This window comes from Zootermopsis nevadensis, unplaced genomic scaffold, assembly GCF_977971745.1.
Source record: "Zootermopsis nevadensis isolate Lab colony 2312 unplaced genomic scaffold, Znev_1.0 Znev_ptg000050l, whole genome shotgun sequence".
Taxonomy (NCBI): domain Eukaryota; kingdom Metazoa; phylum Arthropoda; class Insecta; order Blattodea; family Termopsidae; genus Zootermopsis; species Zootermopsis nevadensis.
Window position 1 is genome coordinate 5,260,264 of NW_028259182.1, and position 24,006 is coordinate 5,284,269.

The window sequence follows — 24,006 nt, forward strand, 5'->3', positions numbered from 1 at the left end:
AGCCAGCACTGATAAGAGGGAGAACTAAATGTTTGCAGGACTGTAACTCCGACAGCCGCCACCAAACTGCATGCTTCAAGGTCACAGTAAAATCGTACAACGTTGCAACTCGAATATCGAAGACCAGGCGAAGGAACTCAGCCCAGATGTGGCGGCGAGCAGAAGCTGGCAACGCTGCGCTGGTAACTTCCAGCACAGCGACCAAGTCCTTCCGTGACCTTGATGCACGTAGTTTGATGACGGCTACCGGGGTCCCCGTCCTTACCGGAACGTTGAGTTGCGAGTGCGACATGGCAGTGGCTGCGGGGCTCAGGTAGTCCATGTTGGTGTAATAGGCGCCGTAGTTCTGGTGGGGCGGCGGGTAACAGTTCGACGACGGCACTGAACCTTGCGTCGTCCCCGTCGTCGCTCCTCCGCCGCCGCCACCGCCTCCCGCACCCACCGCCGTCCCAGAGGCCACGCCCACACCGAGGCCCGCGTACCCGCTTCGATGATGCGGGTCCAGACAGCTGTCGATAGAGGCGGGGCTCCAGATGGAAGCGTTGCCCGTGCTGTAGAGGTTGGTGGTGACCACCGGCTTGATGTAGCCGCCGCCCGGGGAGTCCCGGTGGTGTGGGGGCGGCACGACAGACGACGGCGGCGAGCTCGTGGTCGAGCTGGGATTCGTGTTGTTGTTGCTGGTCGGCGGCGGGGACTTGCAGACGGCCACCGCCCCCGAGGACTTGCTCTTGCTGCCCGAAGAACCGGAAGCCCGCCCCCCACTGGCAGTCTTCTCGCCGCCGTTCTGCTGCTGCTGCTGCTGTTGCTGATGCTGCTTCTGCTGCTGGCGACATTTGGCGCGTCGGTTCTTGAACCATACCTGCAAACGCGACAGCACACTTCCTGTAATCTGAGTAGCGGTGATTGCAAAACGAGGGGACGTTCGTCATCTTGCTCTGCAGCAAGCCATAAAGCACGAACAAGCACAAGAGAAAACCAAAGATTCCAGAATCTCTGGATGAGTGGGGCCGCGAAACAGGTGAGCCAAAACGAAGGGTAGGCAACGTAGTCCGGTTACTGACACAATTCGTCACGTCATTAAAAAATGTACCAGATTTACTCTACAACAGACTTCCGGTATTCATCCGCCAGTGGGAAATTCAAACACACTTCGTTTCTATTTCTCTCACCAGATGGTACAGGCATGCACGCACGATGTACAAACAAATATCATCATTAATACGTCACTCCCCAGATGGCGTTCATGTTAGAACGTACCATACTGAATTCGTGTATACTTTCCGCATGTAAATGATATCAAGTTTTATGTAAGTCCACGTATTCTGACTGCCCCAACAATCGCAGCCAACCTGATCGATCTGTGAACCAAATGCTGAAACAGTGCATAATATTAATACAAGTAACATAACTGGCAGGCTAATGGTTTCCTGTCGATACATTTTTTTTCGACCTCTCGAGATAAATGTTCGCAATAAATTCTGCATATTTGTTTTATCTGCAACACGGTGGCCGGTAACCTAACCTCTTTCGTTGAAATGACATTGTGACCTGTAACAACTAGTAGCCCTACAAAGTTAAAAAGAGTGATTATAATGTATCAACACACTTTAACGTATCTCAAAGTTTAACTTTTGGTGCCATGGGGATATTTTTTGTTAAATTAAGTTTGCGTCGTGTAAGCACAAGGACAGTCACTGATCGCAGGCCCCGAGATGTCGTACGACGCTCTTAGGAACTTCAGATAGTTCATTGTGCGGCCCTTACATCCAGACCTGACGAGCCTGGAAAGACGCTTTAAAGTTTTGAAGCCGAAGCTCGTCTGAATATTACGTATTTAAGAATTCAGTCCGTACCGCGAAGAAAACACTACACTTCACCATTACAAGGATCGACTGGTTAACGCTGTTTAAGGAAATAACCCCTTTTTACACTGAGAACAATCCGAAACCAATATATACAAAACTCAGAGTTATTAACTCTGTGAAGCAGGTGGTACATATAGTTACCACTGGATCTTAAAGGGTTAAAGTTTTGCATGAACGTTTTGAGACGTCACATAGAAATTACCACATTAAGGCCATGTTTTAGACGACTGAAGATTATCTGTAATGACGTCACCTCACGACATTTCCAGACACAGGAAACAAATAATCTCGGTCACATAATTCCCGCCGATTGTGGAAGCAGAAGGATCGTTCGTAAATCGTGTTTTGAAGGGCAAACCACAGTCGGTGGAGACCTCCCACTCTACTTAGGACGAATGAACATCGCGATGTCTCTCCGTCTCTGCGCCTAATTCTTGTTCAGAGGACAAGAGACGACGTGTACCTAGAATTAATTAATTTGGTCGGGGGACGCCATGAAGTCACTCTCTTTCAAGAACAAAAGTTAGACGGAAGATTAGAAATTAAATAAGGGCTTAAGACAATATTTCTTTTTACATCGGCGTAGCAAATCCGACTCTGGACAGAATTAGGTTGAAACATCTTCATTAATGAAACGTTTGATTTTGTAATGTCAAAAGAATTGAAGGTCTGAATGCGTGTCGCATATAAATATTCAGGTTGTCGACAAAAACATGAAGTCAGGGTCTCAGAATGTAGTTTGTCCGCGTTCCTCACTGATTACCGACTTGTCTGCTGAAGGCGAGAAGCCTGCAGAATGCCAGGTATCGATTTTACGACGCACAACAGCAGGAACAAACTGAAAGAGAGACAGGCAGGCTTCACCTCACTAAAATCACATTACGGACCGCGAAGCAAGGGGATCTGGGATCGCATCGTGTCACGCTCAAAACCTCTCGCCCCGACGGGTCAACCGAAAACCCAGGCTTACGTTAGCCGCGGTTGTGGACAAGTTTTAAAAATCGAATCTTTTAGTTAGCGTAAAACAAAGCACGCAAACATTTTAATTACTTCAAGCGCCGATTTAAAGCGACTCTCAAATGACACTTCCCTACCAAAACTTTGCGTGTATCTCTGCCATGCCCCCGCCAATTTAATTTTCTTTCCAATAACAGCTGTTTGGTGATTATTGCGAATTAAGAAGCTCCTGTCCCCCCTAATTCCACGCATTCTCAAACACGTCGAATCTGTGTTATTCCGTAAACGGTACTGACGAAGACTCACGCCCATTCGAAGCAGCAGGGAAATTTGTGGCTTTCTGGCAAGTTCCAGAGGAAGGTTTCAGAACTGCCCCTGATCTAGTCTGCCCTTAATTAACCTCTTAAGTGCAATTCTGTCTTCTCACCCCGGTCTCAGATGTCTGACTCGGCTCACCTTTAGGATGCGTCTAGTTACGGAAACAAACACGAAATTTTGAGTCAAATATTAGACTCTATCGATTTCAATAGTTATTGGAACATAAGTCGAAGCTAACACTTTCTTTGTGTTTGAAATTTGATGAGGCTTCTCCAGAAATGCGCCACGTATCCGACGGCAACTTTATCAAAAGAGAAAGAATTCTTCGCTGGCTCTGTCCTGTGAGGATGAATGAGGTGGTAGGTTAGGTTAGGTACAGTTGGTACATAAATTGTGAAACTTTGCTGGACTACAAGGGACTGTACTTTCCATTAGGATGTCACCTCTTCGGGGGGTGGGGGGGCGCCCTAATTGTCACGTAATGGGAGGAACGTGCAGGAATGCTTGAAACTTGAGAAAGGAAGAGAGGACATCGCATCTGTGGGCGGTCCATCAGGGCTACAAACTTTCCGCTGTACTTTTAACCGTAGTTTCTTTCACGAGAAGAAACTTGGTCCTATTCTACATAAAAGTCTGAGCAAGGAAGCAATTCTAATGCAATGGCTTCTGGTCCCGCGAGGGTCCGCCTGCCCGTACAGACCGTAAAGTAAGTTGATTATGCACCGTCACGGAATCCACGAACGAAACTTATGCAGGTATCTTTATTACTACAACAGCGCGGCCTGGCTTCGGTGCGAGCGAAAACTACTTCATTGTACGGTAGATAATGGCCTTATAAAACCTGGGAACAAAAGCTCCTGCCATTTGTACCTGCCTGCTTAACGCCCTGACGTGCTTTCGGTTCATTTTTCGTGTAGTTTTTCTAGTGTTTCTGGTTTTAAGCACCGCGTTACTTAGGCGTGCGTGCACAGATTTTTCGCTATCAAGTCAAGAGCCATGATCATCACGTGGTTTGTAAAGAACGACCCTTCGAAAGGGGCTACAACCCAGACCACAGCCGATTTCGGAGTGGCCGCCGTGAGAATTTCGAAATTCTCCTTCGCCGATTTCTTGTTCATGCAAGTTTTCTCTTTCCACTTTGAGCGCTACGGGTTTTCTGTGCCACCAAGAACAATCTCCAGAGACCAGCAAAAGATTCACGAACATTTTAATTCGGTAGTCACAGGCCGATCCCACCTAAAGGGTAACTTATTCTTAAACCATCGATTCACAAAAACCACCGAAACGTCCTTCAACTAAACATCGTCACTTTTGAAATGAGCCAAGAAATGAATTGTGCTCCGGGAGCCCCCCCCCCCACTCCGCGAATGTTGCAAATGGACTGCATAAGACGACGGCAAAAAGCCACACACAAACGCGTACGTGACATCAGATGGCGTCTTGACAATGAATTCACGTGACAAATTACATGATTTTCCTTTCGTAGTCAACGGAACAGCTAAAAGCTTTACAGCGGCAAGCGGGAGGGTGGACTCGAGGTCTTCTGCTGCCCGAAGTTGCAGCGATTCCGTTGGTTAATGGCCACTGGCGCGACGTTTCGGGAGTTTGCTCTACGCCCGTCATTTCAGATGATTCGTCACTCTCATTTAATTATCTCGATAACTGCGTGGATGACGCAGAAACACGCGTTTTTGTTCGAAACGTCTTTTGCTCTGATGAACGCGTCGCGCTCCAGATGCGCGCAGAAACTCTCGTGTCCCTCACATGTAAAGTGCACGTTAATTTTGTTTAAACAAATTTCAGTGAACCCCCGCACAAAATCAAATTTCGTAAAAATCCCTCTTCTCTGAGTGCCACCGATCAGAACAAATTCTTGCAAGCCACTCAGCCTCCGAGCTCTTTGCCGAAACATAAATTGCCAATAAAATATCGTCTCCTACACGCCTGTGTCGCTAAACAAGTCAGCACAAGAATGGAGAGGTAAGACACTAGTATCAGCAGTCTTACAATCCAGAACAAGAAAGCTAATGAATACGTACAAGGACCCGGATAATTTTAAGCCCCTGTAATTTTCTCCTTGCATCCTGACGTCAGTCAGACGTCGGTGTGGCACAAACACCCGACGTTTTCAGTCGTCACAGAAGAGCTTCTCGTTGGCTCAGTCTGATGCTTTCCTTCGCCTTCATGGTTAGGTTAGGTTAGGTTTTCACGGCGGTGAGTCCGAAGATGGCTCCTGCCTTCTGGGATGTAACGCCGTGTAGTCTGGTAGAATTTTACCGACGTTTCGGAGGTCCTTGCTGCCTCCATCATCAGGGCGAACGTTGGTAAACTTCTGCCAGACTACACGGCGCTACAACCCAGAAGACAGTCGTCTTAATTAATTAGAAATTGTATATAAAGAGGATGTCGTAATTAAGTACAGAAAAAAGAATTGTGGTCAGCGGCAAAGTCGAGATCCGAACACACGATCTTCGAAAATGTGCCGCAGGAGAGCGCCAGCTCTAGCAAACCTCCGAATGTGCGAGGACAAGGCCAACTCCAACATTCTTCCGAGCTTTGCAATTCTAATATTTGGGCAATTGGTTTCTGTGGCTAACTAACACTTGACGAGTTCAGGGCGTCTAAGAATCGAACTGCGTCTGCGTCGTTTTATACCGTCCACTTCAGCCATGCTCACCTGGACCCTGGATTCTGGGAGGTTAATTTTGAGGGCCACCTCCTCCCTCATGAAGATGTCCGGGTATCGCGTCTTGGCGAACAAGGCCTCCAGGACGTCCAGCTGCGCCCTGGTGAACGTCGTCCTCTCCCGACGCTGCTTTCGCGGATTACCTGCGTACACACGTCATGCCTTACAGATCAGTGCCCCAGGAGATAAACATAGACCAAATATCTGCGGGACATGAAACGAATTCATAGACACTCGTCACCTGAACTGTGGCGATAACTGGATTGTCCACAAAAGTCCATAGAAACGGCCACCGACGTAACCTGATCTCAGTCCAGTCCATTAATTTCTTTGCGGCGGGGGGGGGGGGGGAGGGGCCAAATAAAAGCTTTGATGTATAGTACCGGTGTGACTTTGGACAGCCTCGAAAATTCTAGCAGCTCGTAACACCGTGCAATTCATGTAACTGACGTTAAATTCTTTTCGTGTCTGTTGTTTCATGTATTAGATTTTTGCCCTGTGCGTTACATTTTTAATTTGATTACAGATGTACTGTGTCCGTACAGCTGAATACTCCATGGACCTGTCTGTACAGCTGTTAGGAAAAAAAAATGCCAGGGCGCTGTAACGGACTTGATTATAATGCTCAACGGAACATTTGTTTTGCCACAGATGTCGATAGGATGGCGTCTAAACGGGGTGGCGCTTTCCCGGGGGAATTCCCTTTGAAATTACATCGGGAATTTCTGTTTCAGGGCTCGTGTGCACAGAGGGACGCTGTATCCGGGGGTTGAAAGTGGTCTCTTCCGTTCCGATTCTCACAACTTACCCTACGAAATACGAAAAATATAAAAATATACTCTCAGACTATTAGTTGATGAGAGACAGAGAGAGAGATACCTGTGTTTTGCTCACTGTTAATGTCTTAGGACACTAAATCACGGATTAAGCGATTCTACAGGATGTCCCTGTTTTCGTGCGCCCACGCACCAGTGCCAATCACTCGGAGGGCTTCGGCCGTCATGTCCCGCCGACAGGGAACTCGTCACAGCTTCAGCATCCACGAATCTCTCTGTACGTTGCCAGCCGAACATTCAATTCGCGTGATGTTAAAAGTGCTAAAGGCTAATGTTTTGACGGGGGAGGACACGCCAGCCTCTAAATTACCCCAGGTTTAATCGTGTTTGCTGGGAATGTGCGTGATTGGATTAATCTCGCGAACCCGCGTATGAACGTGTGGAGTCCACTACGAAATTCCTGAGAGTGGGGGAAGGGGCGATGTCTCACACTAAACAGAAAGCAACTTAATTACGTAAAACAAGTCCTTAGGCCAGGACGACATGCCTCGCCTTTATTCCGGGTTGCACTAGCGAGTAACATGAAAGGAGAAATGCATACAAAACTTTAGCGTGCAAACCTGAACGGAAGAGACCACCTGCAAGACCTAGGCATAGATGACACAATAATATTAAAATTGTTTTAAGGGAGGATGTGGACTGGAGTAATCTGGATTAAGATTAGGGAACTATTTCGTACACTGAACGACTATCAGCTTTTTCAGGAAGTTAATTTGTTCCTCCGGAAGATTCTCTGCATGGAGTCGGGCGCTCAAAGAAAGAGGTGAGAGTGGGCGAATTAATGGAGAGGTCAGGTCACGAGCAATGGCGTTCTGGTACCTGCTGGATAGCCGATCCCCGAGTGAAGGGGGTCCATGCTCGGCATGGCGAGTCCGATGCCGTTGACCGAGTACTGCGCCGACTTGAGGTACGCCATGCTGGCCGTCGACCCTGACCCGCAGGGGCTGCTGAAAGGCGGGAACGCGAGCTCGCCATCCGGGTTGCACCTACGTCAGAATCACAAGGAAATCAAAGTTGCACCATCCACGGCGGTGAGTCTGAAGATTGCTGTCTTCTGGGTTGTAGCGCCTGGTACAACCCAGAGGTCCTTGCTGCCTCCATCATCAGGATGACCAGACTACACAGTGGTAAAACCCAGAAGACAGCCAACTTCTAAATGAACGTGGTTGTCTCCAGGACTCCAGAGCTCAGCAATGTCCAAGACAGTCATGGGATTACGTTCCTGAAAAGGACCGCGGTTAGCAAGGCCAAGGCCTTATGGGAAACTTGGGGTTAGGGGAACAGCGGTCTCCGTTATCAACACTCATCAGATCCTGAGTTGCCTTTATCTGTCAATGAACACAAACGTGAGACAGACGTCTAGGGGCTCAGCCCCACCACGAACCACGTGTCAGTAGAATCCCCACAAATCTGTCGTTACAATATCACAGTTGTACAACCAACTCTATGGAGCAGAGTTCTTCTTGCAAAACTGACAGTCGCTCAGCTGATCAACGCACTGCTCGGCGCCTTTCGTAGCTGTCGGCAAGAGTCGAAAGGCACATTGACGCAATCCGCAACCTCACTCCCTGTTTCTTCTAAGATTCATTTTAATATCATCATCATCTCATTTGCGTTTAAGTCTCCATAGTGGTCTCGTACCGCCAGGGTTTAGTAAAGTCGTTTGTATCACTTACCTATGCGTGCTACATGCTCAGCCGCCCCGATAAAACTTCCCTACGATTAAAATAAATTACCGTAATATTCGCCTCTCTACAGCAACGCTTAGATGTGCAAAGTTCATCACATAACCTCTCTTCCGTGACTTACCTCGGGTTTGGGGGGCGCCATTATGTGAAGACAAACAAATGAATGAAAGAATCGGCCGTGTTCAGCGCAAACACTGACAAAACACGCTCGACTCTGAGCCGCGTTCCACTAGCAAACAGAGCTCATTACCCAGATCAGGTGCACGAGACGAAACAGCAGTGTTCCTTTTTTTTTTGTGGACTCGAGTCAAGGTGTACTTACTTCAGAAGAAGAAGAAGAAGAAGAATAAGGGGGAGTGAATCTTAATAATGGTTTCGAAACGAGACGTTAATATGATATGAGTCACCGGTAAATCACATATAAGGGACGAGGGACGAGGGTGGAGGGCAGAGTTTTTGTGGAGTGTCTTCCTTTGGGACTGGAATTTCTGGGTTCACCAACAGAATCCCCTTGTTGAGAAATCGCGGTCCCAAAGCGGTCCAGTGATTCAGTGTGGGGTCGTACAATGGGACCCAACTGTGGGGGTGGGAGGGGGTCGTGAAAGAGAGCTACAGTATAACATCCTCTGTGCAGACAGCTGCGTTGGGCCGCGCCATTGTCAGAGAGAGGCACACCAGTACTCCCTCCGAGATCAGTGCTACAATGAACAGCAATTATTTGGGGTAATCGCTCGGAAAAGCATCGGCGAGGGACGCGGGGAGGAATGTATTGCAAAACGTCCTGGCAATGAGGCTCTGTGTGGACACACACAGCATTCAACAAGGAACGTGTTGTTGCTACAAGCGACGCGCTCTGGTGCGCCGAAAAAGGGTTCGTCCGCGAAAATGTCGTCGGAATCTACTGAGTTATTTCCGATCTGTGCCGTACACTCCGTCGGGGGCACGAAACCTCCTGAACTCTCCTAATTCACTTCAAAAGGGGCTCGATTTCTAACACACCTCCTCGTCGGCGCATCCATAATGTCAATTGCAATGTCGAATTTGAGTAGGATTTAAGGTTTTCACGGTGGTGAGTCCAAACGGCTGTCTTCTGGGTTGTTGCGTCGTGGTAGGACTTTACCGACGTTTCAGAGGTCCTTACTACGATGAATCATCGCCCTGATGATGGAGGCAGTAAGCATCTCTGAAACGTCTGGCAGCCAGGAGACAGCGATCTGGGGTTAGCGATGGTTGTCACGGCAACTAACTACGTAGGAGTTCTTTATGATAAGCTGATAGTGACTGAGCGAGTCTCAGCAGGCTACTTATTTTCAGAGTAACCGCTACTATGAAATTGAAGTGGCCTGTCGAGGTTGTGATGGGGCGAAGACCGCGTGAGGACTTACTCGCGTTTCGACCTCAAGATGTCATCATCAGTGGCAAACGAATTAATTCATATTAAATCATACAATTCTTGTACGAGTAACGTCCAGTGTGGTTTTATAAGAAACCATCGTCTTATGAATCGCATGAATTAATTTGTTTGCCACTGATGATGATTTGTTGAGGTCGAAACGCCTTTGGCACTAAGTGTCTTTCCAAAGAGTAAACAGTTCTGTTTGTATGCATGATTTTATATATTTACCCACAGTCTAATTTTAAACAAACTAAAATTTAACTGGAAGTTACACGTATTACGAGATTTTTTATACGTAAGGATGTACGTATTTAAAATATTTGTAAACAAGTTAGGAATTCACGTACATATAGGCCTACCTTAACGGATTAGTAATTTCTGAAGAGGGTATTTTTAGGGTGGGAAATCCTGATTCAGGGTTTTCCCCGTCCAGTCCAACCCTCGCACCATCGAATGGTTGAAGCAACTCAAAACCTTTCACAGGCTTGTAACACTACGTCTAATGCACTAAGTGCCCTTGTAACCAGGCAAACCGTACTTTTTGATGTCCGTGCGCGCATTCCACTTATATTTCTGTACTTAGTTTGCGATTTATGACTTAAAAGATGAAGGAGTTTCTCAAATACCAATTGTCAATTTCTTTCGAAGTGTTTGTTATTCTTTTGACGGAAGGCCGCGTGGGCAAGTCGTGATTTTCTTTCTTAGTCTGAGTATTGGAAGTTGCCTTTAAGAGAGTAGACATTGCTCATGCGTGTTGAGTTTTGTGTGAACGCGGGTGTACAGCCTAGAGTGAGGGCTATACACACGATTTGTATTCTTTATTAAACAAATATTTTAAGTCTGCATGACTACACATTCACTACTTGGGACCGCGGCGAAGTGACAACTGAAGACCGTAACAACGCGACGAATTGCTTAGTCCGGGTGTAACGAAGCTCTAACTCTATTTCACCCGCGACATAAAACAATTTTTGGACTCGCGCTGCGGCTTGTGGTCCCTCAAGATCGCCTGTGATGCCATCTGAAGGGCGCAGTCAACACGACACCGGACAGCAACTTCGGCGACGCATGTGACAAGCCGGAAAAGAGATTCGAGCTACACCTGGGGCGATCGAACGCTCATGGAGGACAAATGAGCATTTCTTGTAAATCGCCTCTCTGTGAAGCATAACATTTTGCACTTCAGATTTTATCCCAACTTTCTGCCAGAAGTCTTTTGCTCACGCTGTTGTCCCGAAATTTCTCTGTCTTTTGTGGCGTATCATTTTGAACACCCTGTATAATAAATTAACATCAGTGCCAATGAGACATGTTACGCAATACACTTCAAGAATGCGGTGTTCCTGAAGAAAGGAGAAAAAACCTCCAGCCGTCTTCATACGCGTTAATTTAGGCCTGCTAGTAACTTGTGTTGGGCAAGGCCGTGGTCTAGGCAACACGGAGTTTTCCTCCGTGGCATCCCAACAATTACTCCATTCACACACAGAAGAAGGCAATGGCAAACCACTTCTGGATCATCTGCCAAGAACGTATATGAACAGGTCCCAGTCCGAGAAGAGAAAAGGATGGAAGGATCCTGTTCATATGGACCTGTCGTCAGACAGAACACTAAATAATAATAAGATGAGGTGGTCTAGCGGTTAGAACGCTGGCCTTGTTAATCCAGGGGTCTCGGGTTCGATTGCCGGCGGTGCCCGAATTTATAACTTGTGTTGGGCAAGGCCGTGGTCTAGGCAACACGGAGTTTTCCTCCGTGGCATCCCAACAATTACTCCATTCACACACAGAAGAAGGCAATGGCAAACCACTTCTGGATCATCTGCCAAGAACGTATATGAACAGGTCCCAGTCCGAGAAAAGGATGGAAGGATTCTGTTCATATGGACCTGTCGTCACACAGAACACTAAATAATAAATAATAATAAGAGTCAACATTACCATCTCACCCAATGGTAAGCATTGTCCTTTAGTGACTGCTCTGTGTCTACTGCGTTCATTTGTTATTCCTCAGGTTTTGCGGATTAAGCCGTGTGACCTGTCCCAATCCTGAACCAGCGTTTAACGAAGGCACGAGACGTTTGGCAGAACTCCAAGGGGCACAGACGAGTCTTATCTCGAGCGGGATTCGAACCAACGGCCGCTGTAATGAGAACCGCGCGACTCGTCCGCCTTCGAACACAGCACGGCGAGTCCTTCAAGTGTGGACGTAATGCATCCGGCGTCGTTTGCTTTGCGCTTGTAACGCGACGCCGAATGAAATGTTTCCTGTGGACGCCAATGGAACAGAAACCCATCGACGTATCAAGTCTCATTACGCCGCTCCTCAAATATTTGCATGGCCGCAGATGACTGCCTGATGCTCATATTCTGGGAGTGAGATGAGGGGTCTCTGCCCCCCCCCCCCAATACAAGTAGCCCTGACGGGGGAGGGGGACTCCCATCATGACGGCAATAAACGCGTCACGTGTTGGCGTTCTTACAGCCCCGATTGGAAAAACTGTGTGCAGTGGCGGATCGCGCATGCAGAATCCAGTCCGAACCGCAAAGAAAACACCACAATTTACCATTGCAATGAAAACTTTTTTACTGTTTGCCGGAAGAAACGTATGAATACGAAATGAGGATTTACTGATTCTTGAAGCGGGTGGTACATATAGTTACCACTTGGCTGCAAAGGATTGAACACGACGCTGTTAAGACGTACGGAGGAGTGCAGTCCACGTGCTCTAAAGCCCTGTACCTTTGGACACGAGGACAGGAGACCGGGTGGGCCCCTGAACGCACCGGGACTCAGTTCGCAGCGTCCAAAATGGCTTTGGCCTACCGCCGCCCCTTTTTGGAGCTAAAGCGGCCTAAGTGACCGTCCAGGCGGTCCAAACGCGTGGGAACGGATCGCTCTGATGATGGAGGCGGAAATAGCCTCCGAAACATCGTGAACTCGTACCAGACTGCGCGGCGCAGTGTCCCCTCGGCCGGCAGACACGCCACTGGTGGCTGACCGAAGCAGTTTCCGCGGTGAGCAGCGACACGCCCGCGAAAGTGTCTGACACGCGCCTGGATCCGTCCACTTGTTGCGATCGGGGGCGCCCGCCCGTGCGCTGGAACGCGTCTTCGAGTGGACTGACATTCGCGGTCGAGGACGTTCGTTTCCGATCCGGTGAGCACTGGTAGTGGCCGGGGGGGGGGGGGTTCAATTTGCCCAGGGGCTTAGCCCCGACTGCACTCGCACATCTGTGATGATCAGAGTTTTAATTACTCGCCCGGCCCAGATTACGCCTGTCGATGGAAGTCCTTTCACCAGGAGCAAAGACTGGAAAACATCGGCCAAGTCATTTCGGCCCTAAGTCTGCCTCAGCAGATTAACATTACAAGCCTCGGGGGGGGGGGGGGGGGGGGTACATCTGCTGTTCCTGACGAAGTCCGTCCTCTGGATTGTGACATATCAACGTTTCGGAGAAACAAACTTCTTCCATGTTCAGGGCTGAAGTAACATCGGTGTGCAGCTGCATGGCGTCAGAGCCTACCTGAGTGACGGCCCCACACAGTGGGTGAGCCCTCTCGTTTCGACACGCGAAGTTCGCAAAACAGGCCAAAAACCCCGCCATTTTCATTTTCCTAAAAAGAACCAACGCGAGTCTCCTGGGCAAACCTTACATTTTTCGTCCAACTTAAAATTCTTGACTCGATAAATTTTTGGTTTGTAACGTGCATTACGAATTGCTCAGCCGGCACTGAAGGGGGCTGGTGCCCCCTGGGGCGCAGGCGCCCCATGCAAGCCCCTCCTTAAGCCCCTAAAAACTCAAAATAGATCAAAGCCAGTGCGCCTAACCCGTAAGTTGCTCGCTTATTAAAGACCGCACTACGACTTCTTGTTACCTCCGTTCTGGGATTACTGCTTTCAGATGCTTTACGTTAGATTTGTACTCTTGGGTGCTTAAAGCGTCCCTTTACAATAAACGGTCTATTTCTCGCATCGTAATATCAATGCGCAGGGCCCCCTCGCCTCGCCCCAAGGATCGTCACACTCTTTTCACAAATTACTTAAGATACTCCGTGCGTCGAGGGTTTGATACTGATAGGCAATTCATAACTGCCAACCCCAAAGCTAACTTCCCTCCAGTCACAACCAGACGTCAGCCTGGTGACATATCAGTCCCCTGGGAGACCAGCTGCATCTGGAGCCGAGGTTAAGAACACGTGTACTTACGTTAAACCTCCACTTCCCAATACGTCTCCATTTGCAGTCTTCGTGGAAAAGTGAACTACAGAAGTTTTAAGCCTAATAAGTTCTGTGCGTTTTTTTAAGTTGGCTTAAGATTAAGTTGGCTTCTGCAAGCAATTTTACTGATTTGGTCTGCGTGAACATCCTCCGGATGGTACAATTTGAGGTGAGTCTGAAGATTTCTGTCTCCTGGGTTGTAGCGCCGTGTAGTCTGGTGTGGAGGTTTACCGACGTTTCGGTGGTTCTTGCTGCTTCCATCATCAGGGTGATGAACGTCGGTAAACTTCTACCAGACTACACGGCACTAAAACCCAGAAGACAGCCATCTCAGTCGGCCTTAAAAGGGGAAAAATCAAAATAAATTTTCAAAATATTTGAAGTTTTCCACATACGACGACAAACACAGTCATCACATATTCGTATATAAATCTTAGGGAAGTTGGCAGATCGTAAAGAACACGCTGTAACAAAAATCATTCTCTTTCCCATGGCCTACTGCATTCTACAGTGTTCGAAACACAAGTTCCCAGCTCCCTCGGCGGGCTTCGTACCCAAACCATTTCACCGACTAAGCCGTCAGAAAACGTAGAACTTACAAATCTTCCTCAGAAAAATTTCAAGTATATTTTTTCCCAGGAATATCTCATGGGAATTTCGAAGTGTGGAGCGGGCTTGCCGAATAGCTTCCATTTCCCGGCGAATGCTCTGACAAGGTAAGTAAAACCCTGAACGTGCGTTCCACTTTGTAGGTGTACGAAGCGTGAGAATTATACAGCAACACCGAGAAGGTCGAGTTTGTATTCAGAGCGCATTAAACATTCCCTCATCCCCCTCCGTAGCTCCAAAACATTTATTCAAAAAAGAAGGAAAATAAAAATTTGGTCGTCTTGCGTTCTTCGGAAGTTTAATGCGAATTCCGAGTTCAAGCGATTTTACATCCGAGATTTCTACTGATAATTGACATGATCTGTCCCCAGCATCGTTTCCGTTTATACGAGAAGTGTCCCCGTCTTATTTGGCACACACTTCTGTCTTCACGACCGGATCAGACAAAGCCCTTTGAACGGGACAACTGCTGGCAATCAGATTACGTCCTCCCGCTTGCTGGCCTGATGAGACACCTGTGTCACGTGACCGCTGTTAATCGCCTCTCCCATTGTCTCCCATCAGTCAGCGCTGCTCCATTCAGCGAGCGTTACAAAGCAACAAGCGGCCTGATGCATGATAACAACTCAACAGGCTAACAGAAACGTAGATCGGGCAGGACACCGCTCGATTCTTCATCTGCGCCGGCTTTGCTAATTGCGTTTGGTGTGAGGTTCGCGTTGTTACCTCAGGGGGCGCTCTATTCGGCGCTTGAACAAAAGGCCACTCGGTTCGAAGTCCATCCAGACCAATGAGGGAATACTACGACCAATTAGACATCTCCTCCCCGATTCCCTTCAATTCTCTGTTTAGTAATCAGCCCGTCTTTGATCAGAGAACACGCCGACGCACTTGCACAAACCAAGAACAGAGACAATAACATATCAACAGACGGAAAACCACGTCGAATAACATTAATCGATTCTCAAACTTGACGCTTGTGCCCGGAACGTCAAAAAGACGCCCTGAAATGCACTTAACATCTGCTAAGCCAAGTCTCAGCGTCGCATTTAGTTACAAAGGCTCATCCTCGGGAACTGGCTAAGTCTCCTGAAAGCAATGATTAGCCGACCTGATCTTTTCGGGGATTAAAAGCTGAAAAGTCATTCTGAGGAAAACCCCGACTGTAAAGTTTACTTGGCCGATTAAATCTCTGTCCTTACTCCATCAGCAAGCGAGACAATTTCTCTGTCTGCAATTTGCAAGTTCGCTCACTTTGTTCCAGTGCAGTACAGCGAAGTTCCTCGACCCTTCTGGCACCCCCCACCCCCCACGGCCCCCCTAAAAATCACGTCGTACATTTCGATTGAACAGAACGCAGACCGACCAAAACAGACATAATTTAATAAATGCGAGGAAAAAATCTTAAAACTTACATCAGTAGAGCATAAAAATAAATAAGTCACATCTACTCAAATCGCCCCCCCCCCCCCACCCCCGGGTTGAAAAATCACTGCAGCTCAATATATTCGTGGTTGACTCTAGTAAAAATATTGACAGAGATCTGTTTGGAGATACAAATGAGCATGTGTTTAAAATAGAAGTGCGTGTTAGGAAGGTCCCTTTTAATTCAATGTACTTACACTGCACACTTATACCAGTTTGATGAGTCAAAAGAGATTAGGGCTTAAATTATGTTATACCTCGTGCTTGCTGAAAGGAAGTTGAGCAGATATCCAAAGAATTCTAGTGAAAATACGTTGTACCAACTTACCCAGCTGTGAGGCTATTAGGCCACATGTGGGACCTGCAATGAAACAGACAACAAGTGTTAGACAGCTCCAGATGCGTCAGAGGAGTAATTAACTCGCCAGATAAAACAATTAGCCCCTGACATTACATTCTGCGAACCGGAGGATGAATGCCGACCAGCGAAAGACTGAGTCTAGATCCGTCCGTCCATAAGCCAGACCGGAGAGAACAATTTTGTTGCCACGAGGTCATAATAGTTGCCCAGCTGTTCACAGTTATTATTGATTCGACTGGCTTAATCGTGTCTGTCATCAAGGCTTCAGACACAAATAAGTGGTGTTACAGAAAAGAGGGTTAGACGTAAGAATACCGGTCGAAATAATCGCGAAATTATCCTAAATTTAACGACGCTCCAAGCAGCTCCGACTAAACATCTCTGAATAATGCGATAATTAATTAACAATAAATGACAAAGAATACGCAAGGGAGCGAACGTGACTACATTTCCCGGAGGGACTGAGGCAAACCACGAAACGTATCGGCTTTGATCCCGAAACTTACGGAATGTCACTCAAAAGCGAAGTTTGGTCAGATTCATTCCTTTAATGGACTGTATGAAGGATATTACTGCATGCAACACGGCCCTTCCTGGGAAGCTGACGGTCGTTCAGTTGGCCAAAAGTAATCCCCCGCCTTTCACGTGACTCGAAAGTTCATTACCGCGACCACAAAAGCCTACCAGCGCTAACTACTCTGAGGCACATATTCAGTCCATACCCTCCATTATCTTAAAACCATTTTAATATTATCTCCATGTCATCAACTGTGTTTTTCCAAGTGGTCAGTGCAACAATTACCTCACATTATTGCAATAACAATGGCGTCTGTGATGTGGCCTAAGGAATTCCTTTGAAATGTCAGTGTCTCCCGAAGGACACGCCTTTCCAAATTTTGTAACGCGTATTTAACGAAATTACGTGCGTTTCAACAACAGCAGAGACCGGATTCGTAAAGAGAGTCGATCTCTCATTGTCGTTCGGCGTCGTGGCATGCGAGGATTTGCACTGGAGATGTTTGCGTTCAATCTGTGCAAGGGCCCTGAAACCGCTGAGGGTCGCTGCAGGCCTTCGAGGCGACGCCGTCCACCCCTCTCGGTCCGGAAACGTACACACACGTTCCTCTTCGTGGAATATTTACAGTCGCTTTGAACTTCATGTGCCTTCTGACACCTCCGCTGATTTATAACCACACAGCAAATAACAGATTACACGGCACAAAAACCAGCCTCCGGGCTGTGGACCAGCCTCCGCATTAATTCTGTGGGGGCATTCTGAAGTGTCGGAAGGCACCAGCGATCAGCCCTGAAGCCCCCGGTCACTTTGTTACATCACAAAGCGTACAAGAATCGACAACTTTACAACTAACCAAAATCAACACGATTACATACCCTCATTGCAGATACAATGACGCGAAATTTGTAAGCTACAATTCTTCAATGAAATCAATCTTTCACTTTGATAATTACTATTCGAATTGGAGACTTTTCGTCTACATTTTGACGAAAAATTGAAGCTTCAGTAGCCTCATTCGTGACCTCGGCACTAGATGGGGGGGGGGGGGTGAGTGGTCAGCATCACGCCCCGGCCGCCCTTAACCCCCGGGAAATGACCCCTGTACCAATTGGACGGGAGGCTGGGCCTGACCCAGACGCAGAGAGACAGAGAAAAAGAATTCTCCCCCCAAGCGCCTGCTTGGCGTGTATCGGGGCATCTACCTTAGATACCAGCAAAAGTGGAAGTTTCTTGTGGGATGTTGCAGTGTGTAGTCTGACACAAGTTTTTCTAATTTTCAGAGGTGCTTCCTGCCTCCATCGTCAGGGTGTTAAGTGCCCAACAACCCAGAAGGCAGGCGTCTTCATACCAGTTTCCGTGAGAACCTGAAATCTCACTTGTCAGACGCGAAACGTAAGAATTTCTGCCCCCTGTTGGCTGCAGCCAGAAGCACGTCTATTGATTTCAGTCCCGTGTAAGATGGTGGTGACTTCGCCCCTTTACGTATCCGTCGACGGGACGGGACATCCATCTGCCTTTGTGTTGCTAACCCGCGCGCGGCTGCAGACATAATTACGGCCCGCGAGACGGTCAAATGAGGAGCAGAACAGCGTCACGTGATGTTGTCTTGCAGGAGCACAGTATGTAGTTCGATTTTTGACCGTCACAGTTTTCCTCAGTCTCACATTCAATCAGCCCACACGAGTGACAAGGATCACCTGAACGTATTAGATTTTGTGTATGAATGAATAAATGAATGAATGAATAAATAAATGAATAAATGAATGAATAAATGAATGAATAAATAAATTAATGAATAAATGAATGAATAAATAAATGAATAAATGAATGAATGAGTGAATAAATAAATGAATGAATGAGTGAATAAATAAATTAATAAATGAATGAATAAATGAATAAATAAATGAATAAATCTGTTGTTGAAGCATGACGAGACGAAAAGTCCCCACATACACGATCAGAGCGGGCCAAGACGAGAACCGAAATGAACGCGAGACGTAACATCAGGAAGCCATTGAGCCGTGGTAGCGGCAGAAGATAATATTAAAAAGGGGGAGCATTAGAAGCGTGCCTGCGTCTGATCTGATCGCGTGTTGGGGGTCGGGGGGGGGGGAGATGAGACCGAGAAATATAGAAGACAGGGTTTGGGGCGGGGGGCACTTGTTGATATTACTTCTAGAGCGCATGTAACAATAAACACTAGAAAACCTGAACAATGCAGACAGGTATAATCTCGGACGAAACATGAAGTGGGTGAATGCGCGTATGAACGCCAGCGCCCTCGAATCCGGGCCGCCTCAATGGCACGGATGATGAAGTCTGTGGCTCCTCATCGCGTCTACTTGATTCCGGACAATAGTTTCAGAACTGAGTGCGTGGTGGATCGGGGGAGGGGGGGGGGTGCTTGACTGCGTGTTTGCGAGCCACTCAAATCGCCCGAGATCCCAGCACCACGCGGTCTGCGTGCAGCCTCACGACATACCGTTTTCACTTCGTTAAATTCGTACAGCTCATCAGCCCTTTTAAAGCCCACTGGTAATTATGTGTACCACCTGCGCCCACAATCGGTAATTCTTCAATTTGTATTTACGTCTTTCAAATGATTCTCAATGTAGAAAGCGATTATTTCCTTAAACAGCGCTAATAAGTTGATCTTTGAAATGGTGAGGCGTCGTGTTTTCTTCGCGGTACGGACTGATTTGTTAAATGCGATTTCTTAGACGCGCCTAGGCTTCAGAGCGACTGTTAGCTTCTGGAGCAAGATTCTGGTCCGTGGAATTTGGTTCCAGCGAAAATTTTGTCACTTGGAATCAAATGCTAACGTAACCGAGTTCACATCCCAACTTGACCATTCACTCACAGATGAGATTCGACATCGAGATAATTCAACTTGAAACAGCTTATTCCTCCGAATCCTACACACGATTCATCATCATAGATCCAACTAAAAGTTAGTAACAGTCAAAACCTTTGCAATTTGAGCAGTAGTTCGTAGAGCGTCGTTAAATACGCAATGTTCGATATTTGACAACTGATGGAGAAATTGGTGTGGACGGCACTGATAGCAGACGGAACAGAGTTCGAAGCCGACGCCAGTAGGTGCGTGACCTTGTGGCCAGGAGTCTGAAGTCTCAAAGGGCCTGTGAAATCCTCCGTCATGGGCCCTCGGGCCCTTCCACGGGCATCAGTAACCCCCCCGGGTGACAAGTTGACATTTGTTTCCGCGGCTTTCAAAGGGCTCCGTGTGCTGAACCTGTTCTTCCGGCATCGACACTGAGTTCAAAACAATAATATGGGGGCTTAGCCCTCAATCCCTCACTTGGAAAATCTATTATTCTGTCTGCTGCAAAATGGCAAATAGGTGCGCTTTGGGGCTCGTTGGACGCGTCACGTGACTGAGGTTCTAATTAACATAATGGAACGCGAAGTAAAAGATTAATAGCTGTAAGCCATTACTACTAGTCATTTCGTGTTGTGCCGATGGATTAAACTGTTCATTTATGGATATTCGTAATTGTATATTGGTTAATCGCATCGCTAAATGATTTCACATTAAAATTTATAGGCTACTCGAATGATAAATAACACGCCACGCCAATTAACCTGCGCACGTCTGTGATTCATCATGGCCACACCGCGAAGAGTTCAGCGGTGTCATATTGCTGATGGAACGGTCGTCCGGATTACAGGCGCATTCACTGAGTGATGAACCGGAAAGGATGTGGAAGGATGACGTCTATTTAAGTGGCTGTCTGTCGCGGAATATTACTGGATGCACTGAGGAAAACCAAAGAAGACCCAAGTCCGGACAGCCGATCATCGCGTACGCGTGTGAGCCCGGGACCTTCCTAAAGCGGATTGGGATCGCCGATCCCTAGGCGAATTTTTCCACTTATTTTGAATATGAACCGCACGGAAGTGAACACAATTTGGACACAGGACGGACGATGTCATCACAGGAAGAGACAGCGTCCGTTTGCGAATACAAGACGAAAGAGGCGATTCTTAAGACGAAGTCACGCGCGTTGTGTAAGGTCTCGCCCCGCGGGCGACGCCGTGCAACCCCAGAAGTGCACGCTGACCGTTTCACGTCAGGTCCTCGGATCCCCGCGCCAGCGTTAGGACACACTTCGCTCTTCCGGTGTCAGCTTCAACACGTCAATAGTTAAACCGACGTGAGGAGCCCTTAACCCCCCCCCAACCCCCAAAGTTACAGACTAACCAATTCACATCTCCGCTTAGTTTTTTTTTTTCTCTCTGAAGGATTTTGTTTTCTGTAGTAACGGAAATCGATACGTAATAATGAACTATCGAAATAAATGGTAAAAACACTTTTAAAACGTGCTTGGAACATCCAGCATGTATCGAAACTGCCCAATCGATATAAACAGAAGTGTAGAAGTTGACAGAGACGTGCGACAAAAACCACGGAAGGAACTTTAAAGCCGAAGCAGATCTAAATTCAGTCCGTACGTCAGAGAAAACAGAACGCGTTTCCATGACAAATATCGAGTGGTTAATATTCTTTACCTGTTTAATGTGAGAATCAGTTCAAAACGCAGAGTTTCTGCGTTTTGAAGCAGGTTGTACGCGCAGTTACCAGTGTAATTCAAGAGGTTAATCCCTGAAACCACAACGGGCCGAGAGCTCGATCCACGATGGAGCACTTCCTCGCCGTCCGACGGGTTCCTTGCCACGCAGAAGAGCTGTTTTCACTGGCGTTTGCAAGAGTCTCTAAGAAGATCTTACCCGATGAAACTCGGGAACACTGCAGCACGGGGCAGTGACAGATGAGCGACTATCAGCTCGTCGCTTGGACGCGTCTACGGGTTCCATCAGAACCCGGGTCTCGCCTTCGGAACGGTTTCACGACTTTAAGACTGGAAGACAGCAACGCTCTCGTGCGGGGACCTTCAACTTCACGCTCCGGTCGCCTTAACCCCGGATAACGAGCTCCAAGGCGAGCGAGCACTGGTTGAGAGGAGGCTGCATCCTCCCACTGCCGGAAATCGATTGTCATTTGTTGAGCTTGCAGCCAGATGCTCCATGGACTGAGAGCCATCGCCTCGTTCCATTTTACGCCTCGCAGAATCAAATGGAGATGACGGAATCGCGACGAGTTATCAAGAAAACAATTTTGTTAACGTGCGGGTGTGAGTGCCAGTTCTATAATTCCGCCCCTCAGCACCGACACAGAGGGAGGGGGGGGGGTTGCTACCACATCACCCTTCCCATGATTCCCTGCTGTATCTTTCGTCCTCTCATTTTAGGGATTTAAGGACGGACGAAGGAAATTAACAGAAAAAGTCGACGGTCGTCGTCCGTTACAATCTTTCCGGACAAATTCACAAGCGGCGTCTGTTCAGAGCCCGACGCCCCGTAAAATTTTAATAATATCTTTTAAGTTTCCGTGCGCAGTACAGCAAACGGCTATTTCGCTGTCATAAATACGGATCTGTCCATATCTGCGGTCCGTGTTCATCAAACGCCCGCACTGCACTGATGTGGCCGAAACGTCACGAATGCGAAACAAATCACTGGTTCAGAGGAGGATATTTTGTTTCGAACATCTCGAATCTTGTGTTTTCTCAGGCACGAGTCTCTTAAAGCGCTCGGCATTTGACGGAGATGACACAAATTTTATTTTCCCTTTTGTGATAACAACAATTTCGTAGTCGTTGGCCACACGACCTACCACCAATATTGTTGGCAGAGTCACCTACCGGCTGACGCTCTCCATTACCACAATCTCACCTAATATGATAATGTTTTAATCTCACAGACCTATTTAGCCCTGCGTGTGTGAGCTGATTCGGCGTGGGGTCTTTGCCCCTGCAACCCACTGATGGCAGAAAATATAATTAAATATATAAAATACATACTTTAACGTCGTTTAATTTCAGATTACATTATTATTGTTGTTATTGTAGGCTTATGAATGAGATATAAACGGAAAATGCAATTTAGTTAATAGAGTTTCAAATGATAATATTAAAGGAAAGTTACTGGCGTTAGATTAAACGCAACCGAGGGCTGAACTAAAAAAAGGAGGAAGGGCGAACTGGGCAGGGGTTCTGAAAATGAATAATTGGGCACATTCAACGCACAGCTAAAAAAGAGGGCAATTGAGTGAGGCATCTGTTAAAGAGTTAATCGCGAAAATAAAAACAAAGACGATTAATGTTGGTAACACTGCTCATGTTCAATGTGTGGTAAGCGTGATCTGGCCCTCGACCGTTCGTCCTCACCCTCTCCAGTGTCTGCAGAAGGCGTCATGGCGGCTTCCGAGGAGACGTCCCAGGGAACTCTGATTCTAGAGCGAAGTTTCTCTCGACTCTGACATAAACTGTTGTATTCCGTTTAACCGAGCCATTGGTCTGCTTGAAGACTTTCTGGCTGCATCGCGGTCGACAGAGGCCTCAGTTGGCCCGGAAGCACTCCCAGTGACGTGAGAACACGGGACAGAGTCATCGACTCCCGGGCACGCAGGAAGACAAAGTCCCTACTCTCTAAAAGAACAGGACAAAGAGTCTCTTCAGGAAGACTGAAGGCCGCTGTTCTAAGTGCGAACCAAAGACGACCGAAGAGAAATATCCGTTCCTGAAGATATGTCACGAAGAAGGCAATGCAGATTTGAAGTCGAAACAAAACACTGACGAAAGAGCGTGGATCGGAGAAGCGGAAAATGGATCATAAGTGCAGTGCAACAGAAATTTGCGACAGCAGTGAACTTCAAGGGACACGCGTCTAAAAATCTGGCATGTGCCTGATAGCGAATCGCCGAACGAATATTTAAAATGTCAAAAATTACGTTTTCCACTTGGTTTTAAAACAGGGAAAATTATTATTTTGTCATCATCGTCTGCCTTTTGTACGAGCGTTATGTCACGCGTCAGACTTTGGTTTAACGTGTTTCAGCTTCTCGTTTTGCAGTAGGCCTAATTATGCTTTTCACACGTTCCGGGTGGCTGCGTTGACCCTAAATAAAAATACAAACGTCTTGACTCCCGAATGAAATTTGCTGTTTCAACGTCAATGCACGACAGTGGACGCTGATTCTGCGTTTCGGCTTTTGTTCGTTTCATATTTCATTAATCGACAGAAAGTAGCATCTGGTATGAATGGACCC

The 24,006-nt window shown here is 47.4% G+C and overlaps 1 protein-coding gene across 7 annotated transcripts in view; it reads right to left on the reverse strand.

Moving 5' to 3' along the window:
- The window catches only part of LOC110833483 (uncharacterized), a 61,505-nt gene that overhangs the window by 4,351 nt on the left and 33,148 nt on the right, over positions 1–24,006 (reverse strand). For all 7 annotated transcript variants that reach the window (XR_015538715.1, XM_087360918.1, XM_087360917.1 and 4 more), the window contains exons 2-5: positions 16,328–16,360; positions 7,482–7,648; positions 5,818–5,969; positions 266–859 (exon numbers count right to left, since the gene is read on the reverse strand). Coding sequence is in view for 6 of the 7 variants with exons in the window: in XM_087360918.1 (XP_087217044.1) it covers positions 266–859; positions 5,818–5,969; positions 7,482–7,648; positions 16,328–16,360 (946 nt within the window). In the remaining variant the exon portion in view is untranslated. The remainder of the gene's footprint in view (positions 1–265; positions 860–5,817; positions 5,970–7,481; positions 7,649–16,327; positions 16,361–24,006) is intronic.